At 45.7% G+C, this 23464-nt stretch overlaps 1 protein-coding gene across 2 annotated transcripts in view; it reads left to right on the top strand.

Moving 5' to 3' along the window:
• NCK1 (NCK adaptor protein 1) overlaps positions 1-22915 on the top strand; it is a 270866-nt gene extending 247951 nt beyond the window's left edge. For both annotated transcript variants that reach the window (XM_063915505.1, XM_063915506.1), the window contains one exon: positions 19256-22915. In XM_063915505.1, coding sequence (XP_063771575.1) covers positions 19256-19450 — 195 coding nt within the window. In that variant the 3' untranslated portion in view covers positions 19451-22915. The remainder of the gene's footprint in view (positions 1-19255) is intronic.
• Positions 22916-23464: the final 549 nt, after the last annotated feature.

Below are 23464 nucleotides of genomic sequence, written 5' to 3'. Positions count from 1 at the left end.
GTATGTATATATATATATTCTATGTAGTGATCTGGCACTCACTGGTATGGCTGGTTGTGTGGTCCGGTGCCCTTACTGTTCCTCCGCATGCAGGGGGATGTAAATAGAAGCTGTGTAGTACGGCACTCAGACGCTGGTAGATGAATTAAGTTCAAGCCCTAGACAGCTATCCAGGGCTTGAACTTAATTCATCTACCAGCGTCTGAGTGCCGTACTACACAGCTTCTATATATATGTATGTATGTATGTATGTATGTATGTATGTATGTATGTATGTATGTATGTATGTGTGTGTGTGTGTGTGTGTGTATATATATATATATATATATATATATATATATATATATATATATATATATATGTATATATATATATATATATATATGTGTGTATATATTATATTTCTGCTGCAGGGTACACTGGGCTCCACAAGGATAGACATTGGGGTGTAGAGTAGGATCTTGATCCGAGGCACCAACAGGCTCAAAGCTTTGACTGTTCCCAGAATGCACAGCGCCGCCTCCTCTATAACCCCGCCTCCCTGCACAGGAGCTCAGTTTTGTAGTTGGTGCTGCAGTAAGCAGGCACTTAACAGAGGGGCTGCTCCAGGCAGCCCTAAGAAGAGCTTTTTTTGAAGAAAAAAGTGAAGACTACAAGGGCAGCAGCGGTGGTAAATGTCAGGAGACATTCACTGCTGCAGCTCCAGCTCTCCCCAGCGGCGCTGTATACTCCCGAGCCCTGGTTGCCGGGTATCTACAGCAGGAGGCTCCGGTTTTCTTCTCAGTCGGGCACACATGACGGGGGATCTCCGGGATCGCGTGGCCACGCTTAGGGAGGTGGTGAGTGTGTCCCGCTTGCGGGACCTGGTCTTTATCGCGATCCGGCGCGGTCAGTGGGAGGCGGGCCACGCGCGCTGGCGGTGGACACTGGCAGTACAGGCGATCCCACTAGATCACCAGGGCATGGGTGCAGGTCAGGTTTTCTCTCTAAACCATTTTCAGTAGCCCACAGTACCCGGTGGTTTTGCCAGCAGGGGAATAAGGCTTAGACCTGAAGCCCCTCCCTCAGCTCCAGGGCGCCATATCCCGCAAATGTTCCCGCCCTGGAGCTGCATATCTGTCTCTCCCTCACTCCCTGTCAGTGTCTGGGCGCCATTGTCTCTCAGCTTCACTGTTCCTGGGACGGCTTGGGCAAATCCTCCTGTGTAAAGCCGCCTGGTTGTCAGTGCTGTGACTTTACATGACGCTTAAGTATTCTACCTGCCTCTTTAGACAGTGCTAGTTAAGAAAGAGTGCATTTAGTCAGGGTTTTCTAATACAATTACCCTGTGATATACATCCATTTCTTACTGTGCAGTGTTATATCTATTGACTACATATATATATATATATATTTCTCTATCGTCCTAAGTGGATGCTGGGGTTCCTGAAAGGACCATGGGGAATAGCGGCTCCGCAGGAGACAGGGCACAAAAGTAAAGCTTTTACAGGTCAGGTGGTGTGTACTGGCTCCTCCCCCTATGACCCTCCTCCAGACTCCAGTTAGATTTTTGTGCCCGGCCGAGAAGGGTGCAATTCTAGGTGGCTCTCATAAAGAGCTGCTTAGAGAGTTTAGCTTAGGTTTTTTATTTTACAGTGATTCCTGCTGGCAACAGGATCACTGCAACGAGGGACAGAGGGGAGAAGAAGTGAACTCACCTGCGTGCAGGATGGATTGGCTTCTTGGCTACTGGACATGAAGCTCCAGAGGGACGATCACAGGTACAGCCTGGATGGTCACCGGAGCCACGCCGCCGGCCCCCTCACAGATGCTGAAGCAAGAAGAGGTCCAGAATCGGCGGCTGAAGACTCCTGCAGTCTTCTTAAGGTAGCGCACAGCACTGCAGCTGTGCGCCATTTTCCTCTCAGCACACTTCACACGGCAGTCACTGAGGGTGCAGGGCGCTGGGGGGGGGGCGCCCTGGGAGGCAAATGAAAACCTTTAAAAAGGCTAAAAATACCTCACATATAGCCCCAGAGGCTATATGGAGATATTTACCCCTGCCTAAATGTACTAAATAGCGGGAGACGAGCCCGCCGGAAAAGGGGCGGGGCCTATCTCCTCAGCACACGGCGCCATTTTCTGTCACAGCTCCGCTGGTCAGGAAGGCTCCCAGGTCTCTCCCCTGCACTGCACTACAGAAACAGGGTATACTAGAGAGGGGGGGGCAAAATAAATGGCAATATATTAATATAAAAGCAGCTATAAGGGAGCACTTAATCATAAGGCTATCCCTGTCATATATAGCGTTTTTTGGTGTGTGCTGGCAGACTCTCCCTCTGTCTCCCCAAAGGGCTAGTGGGTCCTGTCTTCGTATAGAGCATTCCCTGTGTGTCTGCTGTGTCGGTACGTGTGTGTCGACATGTATGAGGACGTTATTGGTGTGGAGGCGGAGCAATTGCCAAATATGAGGATGTCACCTTCTAGGGGGTCGACACCAGAATGGATGCCTTTATTTGTGGAATTACGGGATAGCGTCAACTCGCTTAAGCAGTCGTTTGCCGACATGAGGCGGCCGGACACTCAATTAGTGCCTGTCCAGGCGCCTCAAACACCGTCAGGGGCTGTAAAACGCCCCTTGCCTCAGTCGGTCGACACAGACCCAGACACAGGCACTGATTCCGGTGGTGAAGGTGACGAATCAACCGTATTTTCCAGTAGGGCCACACGTTATATGATTTTGGCAATAAAGGAGATGTTACATTTAGCTGATACTACAGGTACCACTAAACAGGGTATTATGTGGGGTGTGAAAAAACTACCAGTAGTTTTTACCGAATCAGAAGAATTAAATGACGTGTGTGATGAAGCGTGGGGTGCCCCGATAAAAAACTGCTAATTTCAAAGAAGTTATTGGCTTTATACCCTTTCCCGCCAGAGGTTAGGGAGCGCTGGGAAACACCTCCTAGGGTGGACAAAGCGCTAACACGCTCATCAAAACAAGTGGCGTTACCCTCTCCTGAGACGGCCGCACTTAAAGATCCATCAGATAGGAGGATGGAAAATATCCAAAAAGGTATATACACACATGCAGGTGTTATACTACGACCAGCTATTGCGACTGCCTGGATGTGCAGTGCTGGGGTAGTTTGGTCAGAGTCCCTGATCGAAAATATTGATACCCTGGACAGGGACAATATTTTACTGTCGTTAGAACAAATAAAGGATGCATTTCTTTATATGCGTGATGCACAGAGAGATATCTGCACACTGGCATCACGGGTAAGTGCTATGTCCATTTCGGCCAGAAGAGCTTTATGGACACGACAGTGGACAGGCGATGCGTAGAGGAGTTATTTGGGGTCGGTCTATCGGATTTGGTGGCCACGGCTACGGCCGGGAAATCCACCTTTCTACCTCAAGTCACTCCCCAACTGAAAAAGGCACCGACCTTTCAACGCAGCCCTTTCGTTCCTTTAAAAATAAGAGAGCAAAGGGCTATTCATATCTGCCACGAGGCAGAGGACGAGGGAAGAGACAGCAACAGGCAGCTCCTTCCCAGGAACAGAAGCCCTCCCCGGCTTCTACAAAAGCCTCAGCATGACGCTGGGGCTTCGCAAGCGGACTCGGGGGCGGTAGGCGGTCGTCTCAAGAATTACAGCGCGCAGTGGGCTCACTCGCAGGTAAATCCCTGGATCCTGCAGATAATATCTCAGGGGTACAGGTTGAAATTAGAGACAGAGCCACCTCGCCGTTTCCTGAAGTCTGCTTTACCAACGTCCCCCTCAGAAAGGGAGACGGTTTTGGAAGCCATTCACAAGCTGTATTCTCAGCAGGTGATAGTCAAGGTACCTCTTCTACAACAAGGGAAGGGGTATTATTCCACTCTTTTTGTGGTACCGAAGCCGGATGGCTCGGTAAGGCCTATTCTAAATCTGAAGTCCTTGAACCTGTACATAAAGAAGTTCAAGTTCAAGATGGAGTCACTCAGAGCAGTGATAGCGAACCTGGAAGAAGGGGACTTTATGGTATCCTTGGACATCAAGGATGCGTATCTCCACGTTCCAATTACCCCTCACACCAGGGGTACCTCAGGTTCGTTGTACAAAACTGTCACTATCAGTTTCAGACGCTGCCGTTTGGTTTGTCCACGGCACCTCGGGTCTTTACAAAGGTAATGGCCGAGATAATATTTCTTCTTCGAAGAAAAGGCGTATTAATTATCCCATACTTGGACGATCTCCTAATAAGGGCAAGGTCCAGAGAACAGCTAGAGATGGGTTTAGCACTATCTCAAGAGGTGCCAAAGCAGCACGGATGGATTCTGAATATTCCAAAATCCCAATTAATGCCGACAACTCGTCTGCTGTTCCTGGGGATGATTCTGGACACAGTTCAGAAAAAGGTTTTTCTTCCCGAAGAAAAAGCCAAGGAGTTATCTGACCTGGTCAGGAACCTCCTAAAACCAGGAAAGGTGTCTGTACATCAATGCACAAGAGTCCTGGGAAAAAATGGTAGCTTCTTACGAAGCAATCCCTTTCGGCAGATTCCATGCAAAGGGATCTGTTGGACAAATGGTCAGGGTCGCATCTTCAGATGCACCTGCGGATAACCCTGTCGCCGAGGACAAGGGTATCCCTTCTGTGGTGGTTGCAGGAGGCTCATCTATTGGAGGGCCGCAGATTCGGCATGCAGGATTGGATCCTGGTGACCACGGAGGCCAGCCTGAGAGGCTGGGGAGCAGTCACACAGGGAAGAAATTTCCAGGGAGTGTGGTCGAGCCTGAAAAAGTCTCTTCACATAAGCATTCTGGAACTAAGAGCAATCTACAATGCTCTAAGCCAGGCGGAACCTCTGCTTCAAGGAAGACCGGTGTTGATCCAGTCGGACAACATCACGGCAGTCGCCCATGTAAACAGACAGGGCGGCACAAGAAGCAGGAGGGCAATGGCAGAAGCTGCCAGGATCCTTCGCTGGGCGGAGAATCACGTGATAGCACTGTCAGCAGTATTCATCCCGGGCGTGGACAACTGGGAAGCAGACTTCCTCAGCAGACACGACCTTCACCCGGGAGAGTGGGGACTTCATCCAGAAGTTTTCCACATGCTATTAAACCGTTGGGTAAAACCAATGGTGGACATGATGGCGTCTCGCCTCAACAAAACACTGGACAGGTATTGCGCCAGGTCAAGAGATCCGCAGGCAATAGCTGTGGACGCGCTGGTAACACCTTGGGTGTACCAGTCGGTATATGTGTTTCCTCCTCTGCCTCTCATACCAAAGGTATTGAGGATTATACGGCAAAGAGGAGTAAGACTAGTGGCTCCGGATTGGCCAAGAAGAACTTGGTACCCGGAACTTCAAGAGATGGTCACGGACGATCCGTGGCCTCTACTTCTGAGAAGGGACCTGCTTCAGCAGGGTACTTGTCTTTTTCAAGACTTACCGCGGCTGCGTTTGACGGCATGGCGTTTGAATGCCAGATCCTAAAAGGAAAAGGCATTCCAGAAGAAGTCATTCCTACCTTGATAAGGGCAAGGAAGGAAGTCACCGCGAAGCATTATCGCCGTATTTGGCAAAAATATGTTGCGTGGTGCGAGCAGCGGAGTGCTCCGATGGAGGAATTTCAACTGGGTCGTTTTCCTACATTTCCTGCAATCAGGATTGTCTATGGGTCTCAAATTGGGATCTATTAAGGTTCAAATTTCGGCCCTATCAATATTCTTCCAAAAAGAATTGGCCTCAGTCCCTGAGGTCCAGATTTTTATCAAAGGAGTACTGCATATACAGCCTCCTGTGGTGCCTAAGGTGGCACCGTGGGATCTAAATGTAGTTTTAGATTTCCTCAAATCCAATTGGTTTGAACCACTAAAGAATGTGGATTTGAAATATCTCACATGGAAAGTGACTATGTTACTGGCCCTGGCTTCGGCCGGGAGAGTATCTGAACTGGCGGCTTTGTTTTATAAAAGCCCTTATTTAATTTTCCATTCGACTTAGGGCAGAGCTGCGGACGCGTCCGCATTTTCTCCCTAAGGTGGTATCAGCGTTTCACCTGAACCAGCCTATTGTAGTGCCTGCGGCTACAGACGACTTGAAGGACTCCAAGTTGTTGGACGTTGTCAGAGCCTTAAAAATATACATTTAAAGGACGGCTGGAGTCAGAAAATCTGACTCGCTGTTTATACTGTATGCACCCAACAAGTTGGGTGCACCTGCTTCTAAGCAGTCGATTGCTCGTTGGATTTGTAACAAAATTCAACTTGTACATTCTGTGGCAGGCCTGCCACAGCCTAAATCTGTTAAGGCCCATTCCGCAAGGAAGGTGGGCTCATCTTGGGCGGCTGCCCGAGGGGTCTCGGCATTACAACTCTGCCGAGCAGCTACGTGGTCAGGGGAGAACACGTTTGTAAATTTTTACAAATTTGATACCCTGGCAAAGGAGGACCTGGAGTTCTCTCATTCGGTGCTGCAGAGTCATCCGCACTCTCCCGCCCGTTTGGGAGCTTTGGTATAATCCCCATGGTCCTTTCAGGAACCCCAGCATCCACTTAGGACGATAGAGAAAATAAGAATTTACTTACCGATAATTCTATTTCTCGGAGTCCGTAGTGGATGCTGGGCGCCCATCCCAAGTGCGGATTATCTGCAATACTTGTACATAGTTATTGTTAACTAATTCGGGTTATTGTTTAGGAAGCCATCTTTCAGAGGCTCCTCTGTTATCATACTGTTAACTGGGTTTAGATCACAAGTTGTACGGTGTGATTGGTGTGGCTGGTATGAGTCTTACCCGGGATTCAAAATCCTCCCTTATTGTGTACGCTCGTCCGGGCACAGTACCTAACTGGAGTCTGGAGGAGGGTCATAGGGGGAGGAGCCAGTACACACCACCTGACCTGTAAAAGCTTTACTTTTGTGCCCTGTCTCCTGCGGAGCCGCTATTCCCCATGGTCCTTTCAGGAACCCCAGCATCCACTACGGACTCCGAGAAATAGAATTATCGGTAAGTAAATTCTTATTATATATATATATATATATATATATATATATATATATATATATATATATATATATAAGCTAGTCCAGTGCAGTATTATTGTTAGTAATAACCTCTGCATTGTACAAACTGTGACTATCTGTGTGTGCATTAGCTAGCTGAGTGGTGTCCATTTCGTGTCTTTCACTCAACTTGCTATCCCTATATTCTATAACCTGAGGGGGCTCGGTGCGTCAGGTATTATATTGATATAGGATTTTCACAAAGATATACTTTAATATGTATTTTACTCTGTGATTTAGTCACCATATCTCTCTATCTCTCCTTTATCTCTGCTAGTGCTGACTACACTCCGCAGGGGTTTGGGTAAGAGGTATTGATCTGTTGCCAATTGTACTGTGTTACCTGATACTGCAAGTTATATCGTGTCTGCTTCTGAGGGTAACGGTTCTGGGGCTGAACACACTGCCGGTGTTGCTGAAGCCACAGATCCCTATGAGGAAAATATAGCAGCTGTGGGCTCTGGTTCTGGGGGCTCCTTGCCCCCCAGTGGGACTGTGGCAACTAAGGTACATAATGACCCACATGAGCCGCTTTTTCCACGCTTCTACATACGCTAGTTAATAAACGAACACCCCCTATGGGACCCCCTATGCCGGTACAACCGTATGTGGTCCCTGCAGCTAACCCGCCGTGGGTGGACTATTTATCTGCTCAATTGAAGAAGTTGAACCAGTACCTGACCATCGCTCGCCTAAGTCCAAGGGGTCCTCTAAGCGAGCTCTGGTCTCCTCACAATCCACTGCTGTCACTGACACCTCGTCTGATGAAGACGGCACTTACACTGACCCCACAGATTCTGACTCAGATACTGCTGATGGGGAGGGTAGTTCACATGTGGATGTTCCTGATCTTTTGGAGGCTATTTAGTTAATTCTACAGATTACGGATGATCCCGAGCCATCCGTCCCTCCTAAGAAACCAGATAGGTTCAAGCGTCAGAAGGTGATTAAACAAATTTTACCTCATTCTGACCACCTAGTGGATATACGTCAGGAACCCTGGGAAAACCCGGGTACGAAGTTTGTGCCTCAAAAGAAGATGCTGGCTTGCTATCCCCTCGCATCAGAGCTGTCTAAAAATTGGGAAACACCTCCTCCAGTAGACTCACATGTGGCTAGGATGGTGGTTTCCTCAGCTCTACCTGTCACTACCGTCACGTCTCTAAAAGAGCCTACGGATAAACGTGTGGAGAGTTGTCTGAAAGCGATTTACACCCTCACGGGTGCTGCACAAAGGCCCACTATTGCAGCGACATGGGCTGCAGAGGCTATTGAAGCATGGGCCTTAGAGTTAGAAGCTGAAATCTCTTCTGACCATGCTAGTCAATGCTTGTCATATATTGTCACAGCTTCTCGCTATATTAAAGAGGTGGCTTCTAATGCCGGTATCCTAGCAGCCAAGGCCTCTACTACGTCAGTCCTGGCTCGCCGGATATTGTGGCTGAGATCCTGGTCTGTGGATCTGGACTCTAGAAAAACCCTGGGGGTACTTCCTTTCAAGGGAGATATTCTGTTTGCGGAGGACTTAAATTAGATAGTGGCTGACTTGGCTACTGCCAAAACTGCCTGTCTGCCAAGTACCGCTCCTTCTGTGTCGAAGGCTAAAGGTACTTCCTTTCGCCCCTTTCGTCCTTCAGGTAAAGCAAAAGGTCAGGCGTACAACAAGCAGGCCCGCACTTCCAAACCTGGTAAGCCAAAGCCCAAAAGAGCCTGGGCGGCCCGTCGGCCAGCTTCCAAGGCCGATAAGCCTGCCGCATGACGGGGCGGGCCTCCCCCTGGGGGATCCCAGGGTGGGGGGCCGGCTTCTAGGGTATACCCAGGAATAGTTGAAGGCAACTTCAGATGCCTGGGTACGGGAAGTCGTCACTCGAGGTTATGCCATAACCTTCAAAAACCGACCCTCTCATCGATTTTGCCGGACAGACGTCCCGTTGGACCAGACAAAGGCACACTATACGGGGGTAATTCTGAGTTGATCGCAGCAGGAACTTTGTTAGCAGTTGGGCAAAACCATGTGCACTGCAGGGGAGGCAGAAATAACATGTGCAGAGAGAGTTAGATTTGGGTGTGGTGTGTTCAATCTGCAATCTAAATTGCAGTATAAAAATAAAGCAGCCAGTATTTACCCTGCACAGAAACAAAATAACCCACCCAAATCTAACTCTCTCTGCACATGTTATATCTGCCTCCCCTGCAGTGCACATGGTTTTGCCCAGATGCTAACTAAGTTCCTGCTGCGATCAACTCAGAATTACCCCCTACATTCGGTGGTACAGACCCTCCTGGATACAGGAGTCGTAGTACAGGTGCCTCTTGCGCGGAGGGGCCGGGGGTACTATTCTCCGCTGTTTCTAGTCCCGAAACCGAATAGGTCCTCCCGGCCCATTTTCAACCTCAAGGCATTGAACAGGTTTGTGAAGGTTTCCAAGTTCCGTATGGAAACCCTTCGCTCTATAGTTCTGGCCTTGGAACCTGGGGACTACATGGTCTCCCTGGATATACAGGATACTTACCTGCATATTCCTATAGCAGCGTCACAACAGCAATACCTGAGGTTTGCTATTGGCGACCTCCATTACCAGTTTCGGGCGTTACCTTTTGGTTTAATAACGGCTCCGCGAGTCTTCACCAAAGTCATGGCGGTGATGACGGTGGTACTCCGCCGTCAAGGGGTCAGGATACTGTCGTATCTGGACGACTTGTTAATTCTGGCAAATTCTCCAGAACTTCTCCTACGTCATCTAGATATGACGGTCCGGTTTCTACAAGCCCACGGGTGGCTCATCAACTGGAGAAATCCTCCCTAGTCCCTGCTCAGAGCATGGTGCATCTGGGAGCGCTATTGGACACTCACAACCAGAGGTTGTTCTTGTGTCAGGAGAAAGTCCTGAAGCTTCAGGACAGGATTCGTTGCTTCCTTTCTCGTCCGCAAGTGTCGATACATTCGGTGATGCAGGTGCTGGGCCTCATGGTGTCAGCATTCGACATGGTGGAGTATGCTCAATTCCATTCTCGCCCCCTCCAGAGGCTGATTCTAGCCAAGTGGGAAGGCCTGCCTCACCGGTTCAGGTCTCAAATGATCTCATTGACTCTGGAGGTCCGTCTGTCGCTGCTCTGGTGGCTCCAGGACCGACAATTGTGAAGGGGCCGTCCCTTCTGGATATCCGACTGGGTCCTGTTGACGACAGATGCCAGTCTAAGAGGTTGGGGCGCGGTGCTGGAGCAACACTTCCTTCAGGGTCGGTGGACCAAGGAGGAGTCCCTCCTCTCAATCAACATTCTGGAATTGCGGGCGGTCTTCAATGCATTGAACCTAGCCCAGCATTTAATTCAGAACCGTCCTGTTCAGGTGCAGTCGGACAACGCCACCACAGTGGCTTACATAAATCATCAAGGCGGCACTCGAAGCTGTCTGGCAATGAAGGAAGTCTCACGGATTCTACATTGGGCGGAAGGCCATCTACCGGCCATATCGGCAATCTTCATTCCGGGAGTCCTGAATTGGGAAGCAGACTTTTTCAGTCGTCAGGTCGTACATGCCGGCGAGTGGAGCCTCCATCCAGAAGTTTTTCAACTCCTAGTGGAAAGGTGGGGCATTCCAGACATAGATCTGATGGCGTCTCGACACAATCACAAGGTTCCGGTCTTCGGAGCAAGGACAAGGGATCCTCAAGCAGCATTCGTGGATGCGCTGGCGGTGCCGTGGAGGTTTCGGCTGCTGTACCTGTTCCCTCCGGTGTCACTCCTGCCCAGGGTAATTCGGAAGTTCAAGCAAGAAAAAAGAATTCTGCTTCCCATAGCTCCAGCGTGGCCCAGATGGCACTGGTTCTCAGACCTGCAAGACCTATCATCAGAGCGTCCAATTCTACTTCCACAACGCCCAGACCTCCTCGTTCAGGGCTCCTGTGTCTACCAGCACCTAGCTCGGCTATCTTTGACGGCGTGGCTCTTGAAGCTTCCGTCTTGAGGGCTAAAGGGTTTTCTGAGGCGGTCATTCAAACTATGTTGCGGGCACGGAAACCGGCTTCGGCTCGGATTTACTAGAGGGTCTGGCATTCTTACTTTGTTTGGTGCGCATCTAACAATTATGACGCTTCCAAGATTAGTACGGCCAAGTTGTTGGCTTTTCTTCAGCAGGGTCTGGACTTAGGCCTGCGTCTGGCCTCCCTCAAGGTTCATATTTCTGCCTTGTCGGTGTGTGGTTTCAGAGAAAAATTGCGACCTTACCGGATGTGCATACCTTTACTCAGGATGTGTTGCGTATCCAACCTTTCTATGTCCCGCCTGTGGCTCCTTGGGACTTGTAGGTGGTTTTGGAGGCATTACAAGAGTCTCCGTTTGAACCTCTTGGTTCAGATGATTTTAGGTGGCTTTCCTTTTAAGGTGGTGTTTCTGCTGGCTATTGCTTCAGCTAGAAGAGTGTCGGATTTGGGTGCCTTGTCCTGTAGTTCCCCATATCTGATATTTCACCGTGACCGGGCGGTTCTTAGGACTCGTCCCGGATATTTACCTAAGGTGGTTTCCTCGTTTCACCTTAACCAGGAGATTGTGGTTCCGGCACTTTTCTCCTGATCTGTCTCCCAAAGAGAGGTCTTTGGATGTGGTACGGGCTCTCCGTATCTATGTGAAGAGAACTGCTTCTATTAGGAAATCTGATTCTCTCTTTGTACTGTTTGGATTTCACAAACGTGGCTGGCCTGCTCACAAGCAGACTTTGGCCAGATGGATTAGAATGGGGATTGCACATGCTTATGTGAAGGCTGGTCTGTCAGATCCTGCTCACATTACGGCTCATTCTACTCTGTCTGTTGGACCTTCTTGGGCGGCCCGCCGTGGTGCGACCCTTGAACAATTGTGCAAGGCGGCTACGTGGTCCTCAGTGAACACGTTCATAAGGTTCTATGCCTTCGATACTGCCGCTTCCCAGGATGCTTCCTTTGGACGCCGGGTTCTTGTGCCCACTACAGTGCATCCCCTCCCATAAGTAACTGCTTTAGGACATCCCCAATGTCTATCCTTGTGGAGCCCAGTGTACCCCGCAGCAGAAAACGAGATTTATGGTAAGAACTTAACTTTGTTAAAACTCTTTCTGCGAGGTACACTGGGCTCCACAAGGCGCCCACCCTGACGCACTTAGCTTCTTTGGGTTGGTATGGCATTAGCCACTGACACATCTCTTGTCGTGAGAGTGTGGTGTATGTAGCTACTAACCGTTGTTGTCTCTTTTGCTGCTACTGCTTTGGGCTGGTTAACTAAAAACTGAGCTCCTGTGCAGGGAGGCGGGGTTATAGAGGAGGCGGCGCTGTGCCTTCTGGGAACAGTCAAAGCTTTGAGCCTGTTGGTGCCTCGGATCAAGATCCTATTCTACACCCCAATGTCTATCCTTGTGGAGCCCAGTGTACCTCGCAGAAAGATTTAACAAAGGTAAGCTCTTACCATAAATCTCGATATATATATATATATATATATATATATATATATAGAGATATATATAGATAGAGATAGAGATATATATATATATATATATAGATATATATATATATATATATATATATATATATATATATATATAGATAGAGATATATAGATAGAGATATATATATATACTGTACTGTACATTTCTGTTCTATGTCATTGTAGTAACCATATTATGTTGTCCAGTTTCCAGTCATAATCCTCAGACCGCATTCCAGCCCGACTCAAATCTGGGTCTGCAAACAAATTCAAACCTGACAAATCAGATTCTAAAGGGCCTCATACACTACAACAATATGTCCTGAGGCTGAAGTTGGAGGCGATTTCCCTTGAACTCTCCCGGGAGTGGTTCCATACGATTCGGTAAATTTTGCATGCGATATATCGTATGCGATCCCAGCCTTGCCTGCGGGAACCGACATATCACGAGTGTAGCACTAACGATCTAGGGGAGCCGATCCGACCTTCACGGCACGCGCATCGGAAACACCTCCAAAATGCCCGATTTCACCCGATATATCGGCCCGAATGCCCGAAATTGGATGAAATCGGGCATTATCGTTCTAGTGTATGGGGCCCTTAACTCATTTATTTAGCACACTGTTTGCAATGACACAAGCTTATTGGTTAATTTAGGCAACTACTCCACTTACTCTTTCTCCAAGCCTTGCTACATCGGGGGGGAGGTGGGGGGTGTGGGTGTGGTGAGGGGTCGCTGTGGCCATGTAACTCTAAACTGAAGGATGTCCCTGAAGCACCAGAAAGCCCAAGACTAGGCTTCTTCTGCACCAAAGAGCCCACGGTTGGCCGGCAATGCAGTAAGTTGCTGGTTTTGGCTCCCAGACGGTATTACTGGGAAACTAAGCATTGCTCCGCATCCCTGGCCACTTGATTTTTGCTAAATAATACTGGAAAAGATTTTTGTTACAAATGACAAATTCTTGATAACATTATAATTCCTTTGAATGACATCTGTGTGCCGTTAGTATGGTGACAGCTGCCTAGCTTCATTTATTTATATTGTGGAAAGCAGCTGGGGAATTTGAGGGACAGGGCCGGGCTTCCGGGTCATTAGGCTCCTCCGACGATGGTAAATCCTGTGAATCACGGGTCCTAGAATAAAGAGCAGGGCTAAAATGATGGTGATTCTCGTAATTTTAGGTCCACCCCCTCCACTTTGTCCCACAAATGTCCCTGTATTATCTGGCTTATCCTATCCGCTTCCCTAGGTAGGAGGCATACCCACACTTTCAGAGAAGTGCGGGACTACCCAAAAAAATTGTGAGTTTCCCACCACTTCCAGGACAGTAGGTAAGTATGCACTGAATATAAAATGGCAGCTGCTCAATCAGTTTAGTAATACCCCTCAGGTACTTGAAAGGGAGGGGGTTTATTCTAAACAAGAATAATACACAAAACAGGTTTCCTCAGCACACTAAGGGGTATTAGCAATAATATTTGAACACTGCATGGTAGATTATTCAGAGATATTAGTTACATATATTTGCAAAGATATGGTTATGACCAGCAAACCAAGGGTTATTAGCAGTACCATTTGAACACCACATGGTGATATATTATTCAGAGATCTTAGTAACATATATTTGCAAAGATATGGTTAAGCCTCCAGGCCAATGTCAAGGCTTCTCTGATACTGGAGGTTCCTGACAGTGCATGTATGCACTGCAGGCAGCAAGGTGATATGCTGATGGAGCAGCGAGGTAAAATACACTGCTGAGGTGCTGCAGGAGCATGTAAGAGGCACTGTTGATGTGAGGCTGGAACAAAGTAGCAGCCAGATGGCCAAGCTGCAGGTGGATATGATTGCCTTATAATCCTTCCAATACCTCAGTTGTAATTTGGCATGTATGCACTGCAGGCAGCAAGGTGATATGCTGATGGAGCAGCGAGGTGAAAGCCACTGCTGAGGTGCTGCAGGAGCATGTAAGAGGCATTGTTGATGTGAGGCTGGAGCAGAGAGAGCAGAGTAGCAGCCAGATGGACAAGCTGCAGGTGGGGGATATGATTTCCTCATAAACCTTGCAATAGCTCAGGTGGAATTTGGTCCCCGTATCTATGTATGCACTGGTAGGAGCAGTACATGCTCAGGCATATAAATATTACAAATGCTACCCCGGCAATCAGGAGCCACTTCACCAATCCAGACACAAATTTCTGGACGAATCCACGTGTCTGACGCTGCTCCTGGGGGTGTCCCTCATTCTGCTCCTCAGGGTGCTTCTCATTCTGCTCCTGGGTGTGCACCGCATTCTGCTCCTGGGTGCGTACCTCAATCTGCTCCTGGGGGTGTTTCTCATTCTGCTCCTCGGGGTGTATCTCATTCTGCTCATTGGCGTGTACCTCATTCTGCTCCTGTGGGCGCCCATGATGATGTTCTTGATAGCGCCCATGATGTCGCTCCGGATGGCACCCATGATGATGCTCCTGGTGCCGCACATAATGCCGTTGTTGACGGTGCCCATCCTGAGGATGTACTTTATGCCTCTCCATCAGATCTTCCTTGGCAGTATCGACAATAGAGGCTTGTCGCCACCCTGCTGGGAGAGGCCTGGCGTACAGCTCCCCAGGAATCAGGAGGCAAATAAATAAAATAATAAAGTAGGAACTCATGTTCCTTTTGCAGACTCAAGTTCTAGTGAACAATAAGTCGCAGAGAATATGTCTTAGAGTATAAACTCGCAGAGAAATGAAAGCTGCTGCACTGACCGAAGTACTGTGAGCAATGACTGACAGTGGAGCAGTGACGAGATTATATTGCTGTCCCAGTGTCTGTGATGTCACTAACGCATCACAAACACGTGATGTCACTAATGCACCACAATCACCTTACAGACATTAACTATAGCTGTGCCAGGGAGCTATCCTTGACTGACAGCCTGGAGTCTGTAGGCCAGTATAACGGGATCAGTATGTAATACCTACAATCAAAATCCCAACATTTAACATACCGACATTTAAAGTGTCGACAGGTCAAAAAGCTGACACAATTTTTTTTATTTTAAATGTGTATGTCGATATAGGTCGACATGGACATCATATAAGCGTACCGCGTCCCCTTGCATGGTTCGCTGCGCTCGGCACACTATTATATTCCCCCTCCAGGTCCACTGCGATGGTAAAGTATGAACAAGTCTTTTTCAATAAAAAAAATCATGCAAAACTCATGTCGACTTATTGACCTGTCGACATTATAAATGCCGGCATTTTGACCTTGTCGGTATTTTAAATGTTGGGATTTTGACCATGTTGGGATTTTGACTGTCTGTCAATGGTTGTCGGTATTTTGACCGTCTAGATTTTGATTGTCGGTAAATTGACTGCATCCCAGTATAGCTGCTGTATAAATTGAGAAGGATGCAGAGAACCTAGTTATTAATGCATGCTTTATTTATTAACAATTAAAAGATTTATATAAACATGAGTTTGATAGGATTGAGCAGACTATATTAAACTTTATCAGCAACAGAGTAGTTAAGGCACCCACACACTAGGATGATATGATATGAAGCATGACGTAGTGGACCACATTGTGTGTAGTCCACTTACAATTGTGATCAGAGGCGTGCTCCCGGGGGTTTTGAGCAGGGTTTTCAGATCTTACCTGCAGCAGGTAAGATCTGGCCCTGCCGCTTGCGATGATGTGCTTTAATGTTAGATCGTATGTGATCAGTGAACAGTAGAACAATTTAAACATGCATGGGATAGACCTAATGATATCCTTATAAAGAAAAGAGGATCAAATAAGGTTTGAGATTAAAAAAAAAAAAATATGGTAAAAAAAAAAAAGGGGCAGACTAGATGGAGCAAGTGTTTCTTATCTGCCATCACATTCTATGTTTCTTATGTTGTACAGTATATATTGCCTCTTAGTGAAACTGTTGATACACAGAGTAGTCGGAATCTGAATGATCTGGCATTTGTTAGCTGCTGCTATTTGTGTACAGATATTGCTTACATCAGCACAGTGGGCTGTCAGTCATGTATCTTTAGTTTGCCCCGTCCCGCTTGTCCACATATCTGTGGTTAAGTGGACAGTGGGTACAACGGCATTTTGGAGGACACTAATAAGATTTTTTTTTTTTTTTTTTTATGTCCTTTTATATACTAGGAATTGCGTTTCTAATGAAGTGGAATCTAGATGGGATTTGGTAATGGGGACACACGACATCCGTTATTTGTCTAAAACCCACTGCATTAATGGTGGATACTGGATGCACATCTAATTTCAGCATAGTTGTTCTGGCACCAGTAATCCGTTGTGCAACTGTGTGACTGCTGTCATACTTGCTACCCCTTGCAAAGGATTAACAGTTAATTGTTTTGTTAAACTACTAAAAGTAATCTTCCCAGTCCCCATCTGGGATGAATATCCACTAATTGCTGCAGCCGAATTCGTAGCACTCAAGTATCCTTCTGAGGAAGCCTGGATAGGAGAGGAGTCGGTCATGCTCATGAAATTGGATGCAGGACTACTTCTGATCATGATTGAGGATATTGACGATGAAGGTGTTGGTGGTAGAGATTACAGACACTTGGCTCTAACAGAGGGATGGTAGCTAGGTGACGCTGGACTGATTGTTACGTTTTTAGCCAAAGTTTCTGAATTTGTCAAAAACTTTTGATGAATGTGCTGCAAGTGACGGAACAGGGAGGAGGTTCTTAGATGGTTACTGTCCCTACTACTACTTACTATGGCTTTACACAGGGTACAGATGGCTTGACATTTGTCCCGATTTAGGTAGAAATAATTCCACACTTAAGAGGTGGATTTTTTGTTAAGTTTTTTTCCCAGTCATGACCATGAGCTTTTCATATCATGGTTAACAACTGTTTCCACTGGTGCCTGCTTTATGCAAACAACATTATCAACGAAATCCTTATTAGCACCAGCTACAAAAATATACTCCTAATCCTGGTGCACTTCCACAGAAGCATCCTCAGTTTCTATGTTGGCATGTTGACTTGTGTTGTTCATTCTCACATTAGCAGAGGGTGGAGGGAGCCTCCTCTTCCAGTAGCATATTGGAAAGATTAGGCTCACACATGGCACCCGTGGACACACTTCCACTCTCCTCAGGATTTGTGATGATTCTGTGCGCATATTTTTTTTTTCTTGTGCCTTAATGAGTTTTTTTTTTTTTTTTTTTACACTTCTACAAGGAGAAGGACTTACATTATCATAAGAGGCTGACCCACCAGTCATAAATAAAGGCTAAGGCCTTAACATTTCCTTGCTACTTCATGTGGTGAATAGCATATTGCCAATGTTCTGTTTCGCTGTAGCTAACTTTACCACTGTAATATTATATGGCTACTTTGATTTTACATGCCCTAAATTAAGCCCTCAATGCCATTGGGCATCACTCCTTAGTAGATGACATTGACTGACTGGTATCTTCTCGGAGAACCGGACCCGTTCATCTCTAGTTCTTACTGCAATATTAACTTGTGTCCTACACAAGCAGATTTATGTTTTTGTCTTTAAACTAGTATTTCAAAATGACTTGTGCACAACGTCTACGTTTCTCGCAGTCTGTCTGTGGTGCCAAATGACACCGGTATAGTACCGTTGTGTTTATAATTCACAGCATTTATTTGGCTGTCTGGCTAGCGAGGGCTAATTTGTTATGCAGAGTCTGTCACTTGGCTATCACCCTGCCCATTTGTAACGCGCACTGACCTTCCATGCTAGTGCATAGTGCTAAACCTGCGGCTTTCATATTGCTGCACTCCAGCGCAGTGCATCAGCTCATACATTCCCATTCCCTTTCTGAAATTTGGAAACGTGAAATCTAGAATGATAATTAAAGGTATATTACTCCTGCATGGCGCTCGCTCCAAACCAGAGATTCCATTTTGGATTTGGACGTCTGTAGATGGGCAGTAAGGACATGTTCCTGCATGACTGGGGAACTGCTAATAGACTGCTAGTAGTCTCCTTCTGACCACACTTAACAGATGTGCCTGATAATGTCCTGATCTGATTACATTGGATAATAGCCTGACAGTTCATGTATTTGGGCAGTGAACCCTGTAATGTCAGGCTGCAGCTCTACTGCTTTGTGGGCTCATTATATTATTTAATCCCTTTAATTACAGTATAGTAGGGTTTAAAAGTGGAGCTTGTACACATGGGCATTAACAGTTTAAGATATTCACTGTACAGACCAGACTAATGATGTCGGGGCTCCCAGAAAATACTGTAAAAATATTCTTTTGCTTCTTATCCATGTTATGTTGCCCCCAGGGCTTCTCAGCGGTTCTCTCTCAGTAATACAATAGGGCTCCATGGGAATGCTCATTTAGAGCCCTGTGAAAGCACTTTTGTGCATTACGCTGCCGCACAGAGACTCTAATGGACACCTCAATTAGTGCCTTAGAAATATGTTACTGAGATTTGTGAGTTTTTACTTGCTGTATATGAACTACAATGCCGTAACAAGCTGTGGAACTACATGTCCCAGCATGCCCTGTCACAGATTTTCTGCTAGGCCATGCTAAAAACACTGGGGCGTATAGTTCCACAGCAGTTGGAGTGGCACTTGTTGACCACCCCTGCTGCAGTAGGTGCTGGACCGCAGTATTTTGTGGCATTCACAGACATTAGAGCACCCTATATGACAATCACTGGTTCCTGCTAACGGTATTTCAGCAAGTGTTTTCATTTTTGATATGTTGGCCATTGTCTAACTGTTTTCTCTCTCTCCCCCTTTTCAAGCCAAATGATTTCTCTGTGTCATTGAAAGCCCAAGGGAAGAACAAGCATTTCAAAGTACAGATGAAAGACAATGTGTACTGCATTGGCCAGCGCAGGTTTACCACCATGGAGGAGTTGGTAGAACATTACAAAAAGGCCCCAATTTTTACCAGCGAGCAGGGCGAGAAACTCTATCTAATCAAGCCTTTGTCATGAGGAAGCTGTCTGAGAAGTAGGGGTTGACGGAACTCCTCCAGGTTAGGTGCTTTCACTGAATGACTGAACACCACAGAATAGAACCAAAGGCATCTCCTGGCCCTGCTGAGAAGGACATGTTCTGTACCGTTACTTTCCTCATTATTCATTGGATTATACTCCCTTTTTCATGTCCTTTTCTATTTACAGTACTATCTACATTTCCAACCTTGCGCGTACCCTTCTATTATTTTCTTTCTCTACATTCTGCCTTACTATTGTAACATATCAGAGACTGAGAAATGTGTAACCTCTGCATTTGGGGGTCTGAGCAATGTGATTGTGGTTTTCCCCCAACCCTAACCGAACGAGGATCACATCGGATGACAACACACCACATATCACATCCTCATGCTGCTTTTTGTTACGTCCACTCTGTGCTTTAGACTATGAATTTTATTGGGCATCCTCAACCTGGATGGAGTGCTGTCTTCACTGTGGAATATACCCATGTCTTCTGCCCCGGTCGCCACGTATCAGACTGGCACTGCGTGTAATCATTGTTTCTTCATTTGTTATTTCCTTGTTCGTATCCAAAACATTTCATATTTATTTGTTTACAAAGCATTGACTGCCTTCCGGGTCAGTTACTAGTTACAATATTTAATGCACCCATATACCAGGTCTGAGTACCTCTCTCTGTATCTTGCCCTAGTTAGAGGCTATTTCTGATGAGCAGATGTCTAATTCACAATGCTGTGAATCACTTTCCATTCGCTGTTATATCAATGTTTGTGTTTTTTTTTTAAATATATATATGTGAGCTCTTTAAAAATAGTCTCTGCAACTTGTGGCACCCCCAAATGATGGTGATCTATGATCCCCATTCTCCTGTGCTGGTGGATGGGAGTGTTTATTACTAGTAAGCCACCTCTGATACAGCACCTTTTTTCCCTTTCGCCAGCAGTGTCAGAATCCAGAAGAAAAAAAACCTTCACGTGCAGAAGTGTTAATTATGTTACCTTGCATTGTTTTTCCAGGAGGAAGGGATATTTCTTTCCACTTTTTTAATGGTCTTTTTATGTGTGCCAAAGCCTTTAGTTAATTGAAATATTTTCCCATAGTGGGGGACACTAACAAATCTAGGTACATAAGTCAAATATTTCATTAAAAATAAAATCACTTTAATACTAATCAGAATTACTGTTGCTATTAGAATATATTTACCTGTAAATCTTATTTGCATACATTACAGTTACGCATAGCAATGGCTGCAGTTAGTAGTTATATGGTGTCTTAATCGCCAGCTGTGACGATAATGCCACAAATGTAATTCATCTTATTTTAGCTTACCGGTGTCGCAGAGGTGTACACGTATTACATGTGTGCTGCCATCCCTCGTATGTAATACAAGGTACATGTCTCTCGATCAGAAGGGCAACTCATCACTACTTCCTGTGTGTGAACAACTGCAACACCAAAGACTCAAAATCTTATTGTCCTTACACCAACCGTCATAAAGGTTTGAAGCACTTTGGGAGAGATGACTTGAAGAAAGATAAAGTACCAGCCAATCAGCTTTTAACTAACATTACAGGCTGTGTTTGTAAAATTACCGGAGCTGATTGGTTAGTACTATAGGGTCTATTCATGAAGCAGTGAAAAGGGTGGAAAAGTGAGCCAGTGGAGAATCAGCATTGAACTAACATTTATAATTTTCATATTATGTAATTGTACGGAGCAGCTGATTGGTTGCTTCTCCATAGGCTCACTTCTCCACTATTTTCACTGCTTTATGAATAGACCCCTATATCTCTCTCCAAGCTTTGATATAGCTCCCCCCTTTGTGCCGTATGCCTCAGTGTCATGTCACTTGTTCCTAGTAAACGGAACTTCTAGTTATTCATTCAGTCAACGATATTGCTGTCTCCACTGTGTAGAGGACTGTGGGGGGAGATTTATCAAACTTTGTAGAAAGGACAGTTGGAGGTGTTGCCTATTACAACCAATCAGATTTTAGCTATCCTTTATCTAGTACATTTTTGTAAATTGATAACTTGAATTTGATTGAATGCTTTGGGCGACACCTCCACTTATGCTCTTTACATTGTTTGATGAATGTTTCCGTGTGTCCCTTTTTGCAATACTAATACTAGTGGTCATTGGGCTTGGCCTACATTGCTGGATGGCCTATTAATACTGGTCTTTGATGAGGATTTCTTTACATTGCCCACCAAGCACTGTTCTTGCAGTAGTCCTCATCTGTTTCCTAATCCCGTTTTATAAGCTAAATGTATTCACTTTACTCTAAAACTTAATCCAGATCATTAGGTTTAGTTCTGTTTAAGACTTGCCCTTCAGTCAAGACATTTAGCAGATGAGAATGTCTTTGCAATATCTACCATATGACTTAACTAAAAGACCAAAACCTATTCTCACTTTTGATAGTATTAGTTAAGGCAATATATTGCATGACCGTTCATTGGAGGTGCAGCTCTCCTTGGGTTTTAAATTAAATATATGAAACGGATTTATTCAAACAAAAGAATAAACTTTTATACTGAGAGAAGTCTGGTTATTTATTATTTCATATATGCATGGCTGTTGACCCTGAAAAGTGCGCCTATTGTCTGTATACAGTAGAGGCAGATATTTTGTAGCATTTTCCATCCCAATGAGAATGTAACCAATCAAATTCCTCTGATCCAATGACATCACTGATTCAAAACCCTTTGTGCTTCAGTAATGTCTCTGCTTACCAATAAAACTATATCCTGTATTGTGTACAAATGGCTTTCTCCAATGCAGGAAATTGGATACCACAAAATGGCTGCCTCCAGACTCTATGTAGGCATCAAATCTTACTGAAGGGTAGCTAATCATTAAGGCTGAACTGTGATGGGTCCAACCTTGAGCTTTATATTTTAAACTAAACAAGGGGCACTGCACCTTTATTTCATTGTTGGAATTTCTGAGCCCTTATAAGCTACTCGTTACTCAGCTGATGTTTTCTTTGCAAAGAATATACTATTTGAGATGTTCCATATCATCGGTGTGTGTTTGTATCTCAACGGAGTGTGTTATGGACAATACAATGTGTAAATACTGTACTCTCACTTGTCTCAGTCTCTTAGGGTTGGCATTATGAAGATCTGTACACATACAGACCTGGTTACCAATAGGCAAGCTTTCATGACTATAAATGCTTCATTACATAATAGCTGGATATATAGAGTAATCCCTCACTCCTGGCAGATGGAAGTAGGGCAGCTCAAGTGGTAGATTTCTCACGCTCCGTATTCCCCGTTGCCTTGCCGGTGAGCACCAGTTTATGTACAGTACCACTGACGAGTACAGCTGCTCCTGAGCCAGAAGGGATCCCAGGTGACTTCTGTGCAGTGTCATATAGTTGTTATAAAATATTATACATTGAAGGATATGACATGAAAAGCCTTCTGTGAATAAAAATGTGTATACAAAACCTAATCGGTTTCTGCTTTTAAATGGATGTATATACAGTATGTGTTTAATAATGCACCAAGGGTTGTCTAATAGGTAGAGTTCTTTGATCATATAGAGTCACAAGGCTTTGAGCAGAGTGCATCTACACAGGTGTCATAGAGCCACTTGTACTATCCTTAGGGACATACAGTGTTCAATAATGAGTGATATTTTTGTTATCACTCGTAAGTAATCTTAAATGGTGCTTCTGCCAATTGGCTCCTAACGGTCATGTGTTTGAGAAATGACAGGAGCTGATTGGTTGGAGAAATATTTAAGATTAGTAAATAGCACTCATTATTAAATATGCCCCTTAATCTTTTATAGTAGTGAAGATTTATTCCTTTACTGGTATAATGGGCCACCAAGATCCAGGTCGAGGTTTCTCCTCTGCTCCTACACCACTTACCTCAACCGTGATTCCATTCTCTCTTTCCCTGGCTGTGAAAGCTATTTGCTGTGGGGGATTGGTGAGATGTAGTGAGTTGTGTCACGGTAAATGTAGGTTCGGAGGGGAGAGGAGAGACCCTTCAA

The sequence above is a fragment of the Pseudophryne corroboree genome, chromosome 4, assembly GCF_028390025.1.
Source record: "Pseudophryne corroboree isolate aPseCor3 chromosome 4, aPseCor3.hap2, whole genome shotgun sequence".
In the NCBI taxonomy this organism is placed as follows: domain Eukaryota; kingdom Metazoa; phylum Chordata; class Amphibia; order Anura; family Myobatrachidae; genus Pseudophryne; species Pseudophryne corroboree.
Note: the sequence above shows the minus strand (reverse complement) of the source record. Positions and strands in the feature narration are given on the sequence as shown.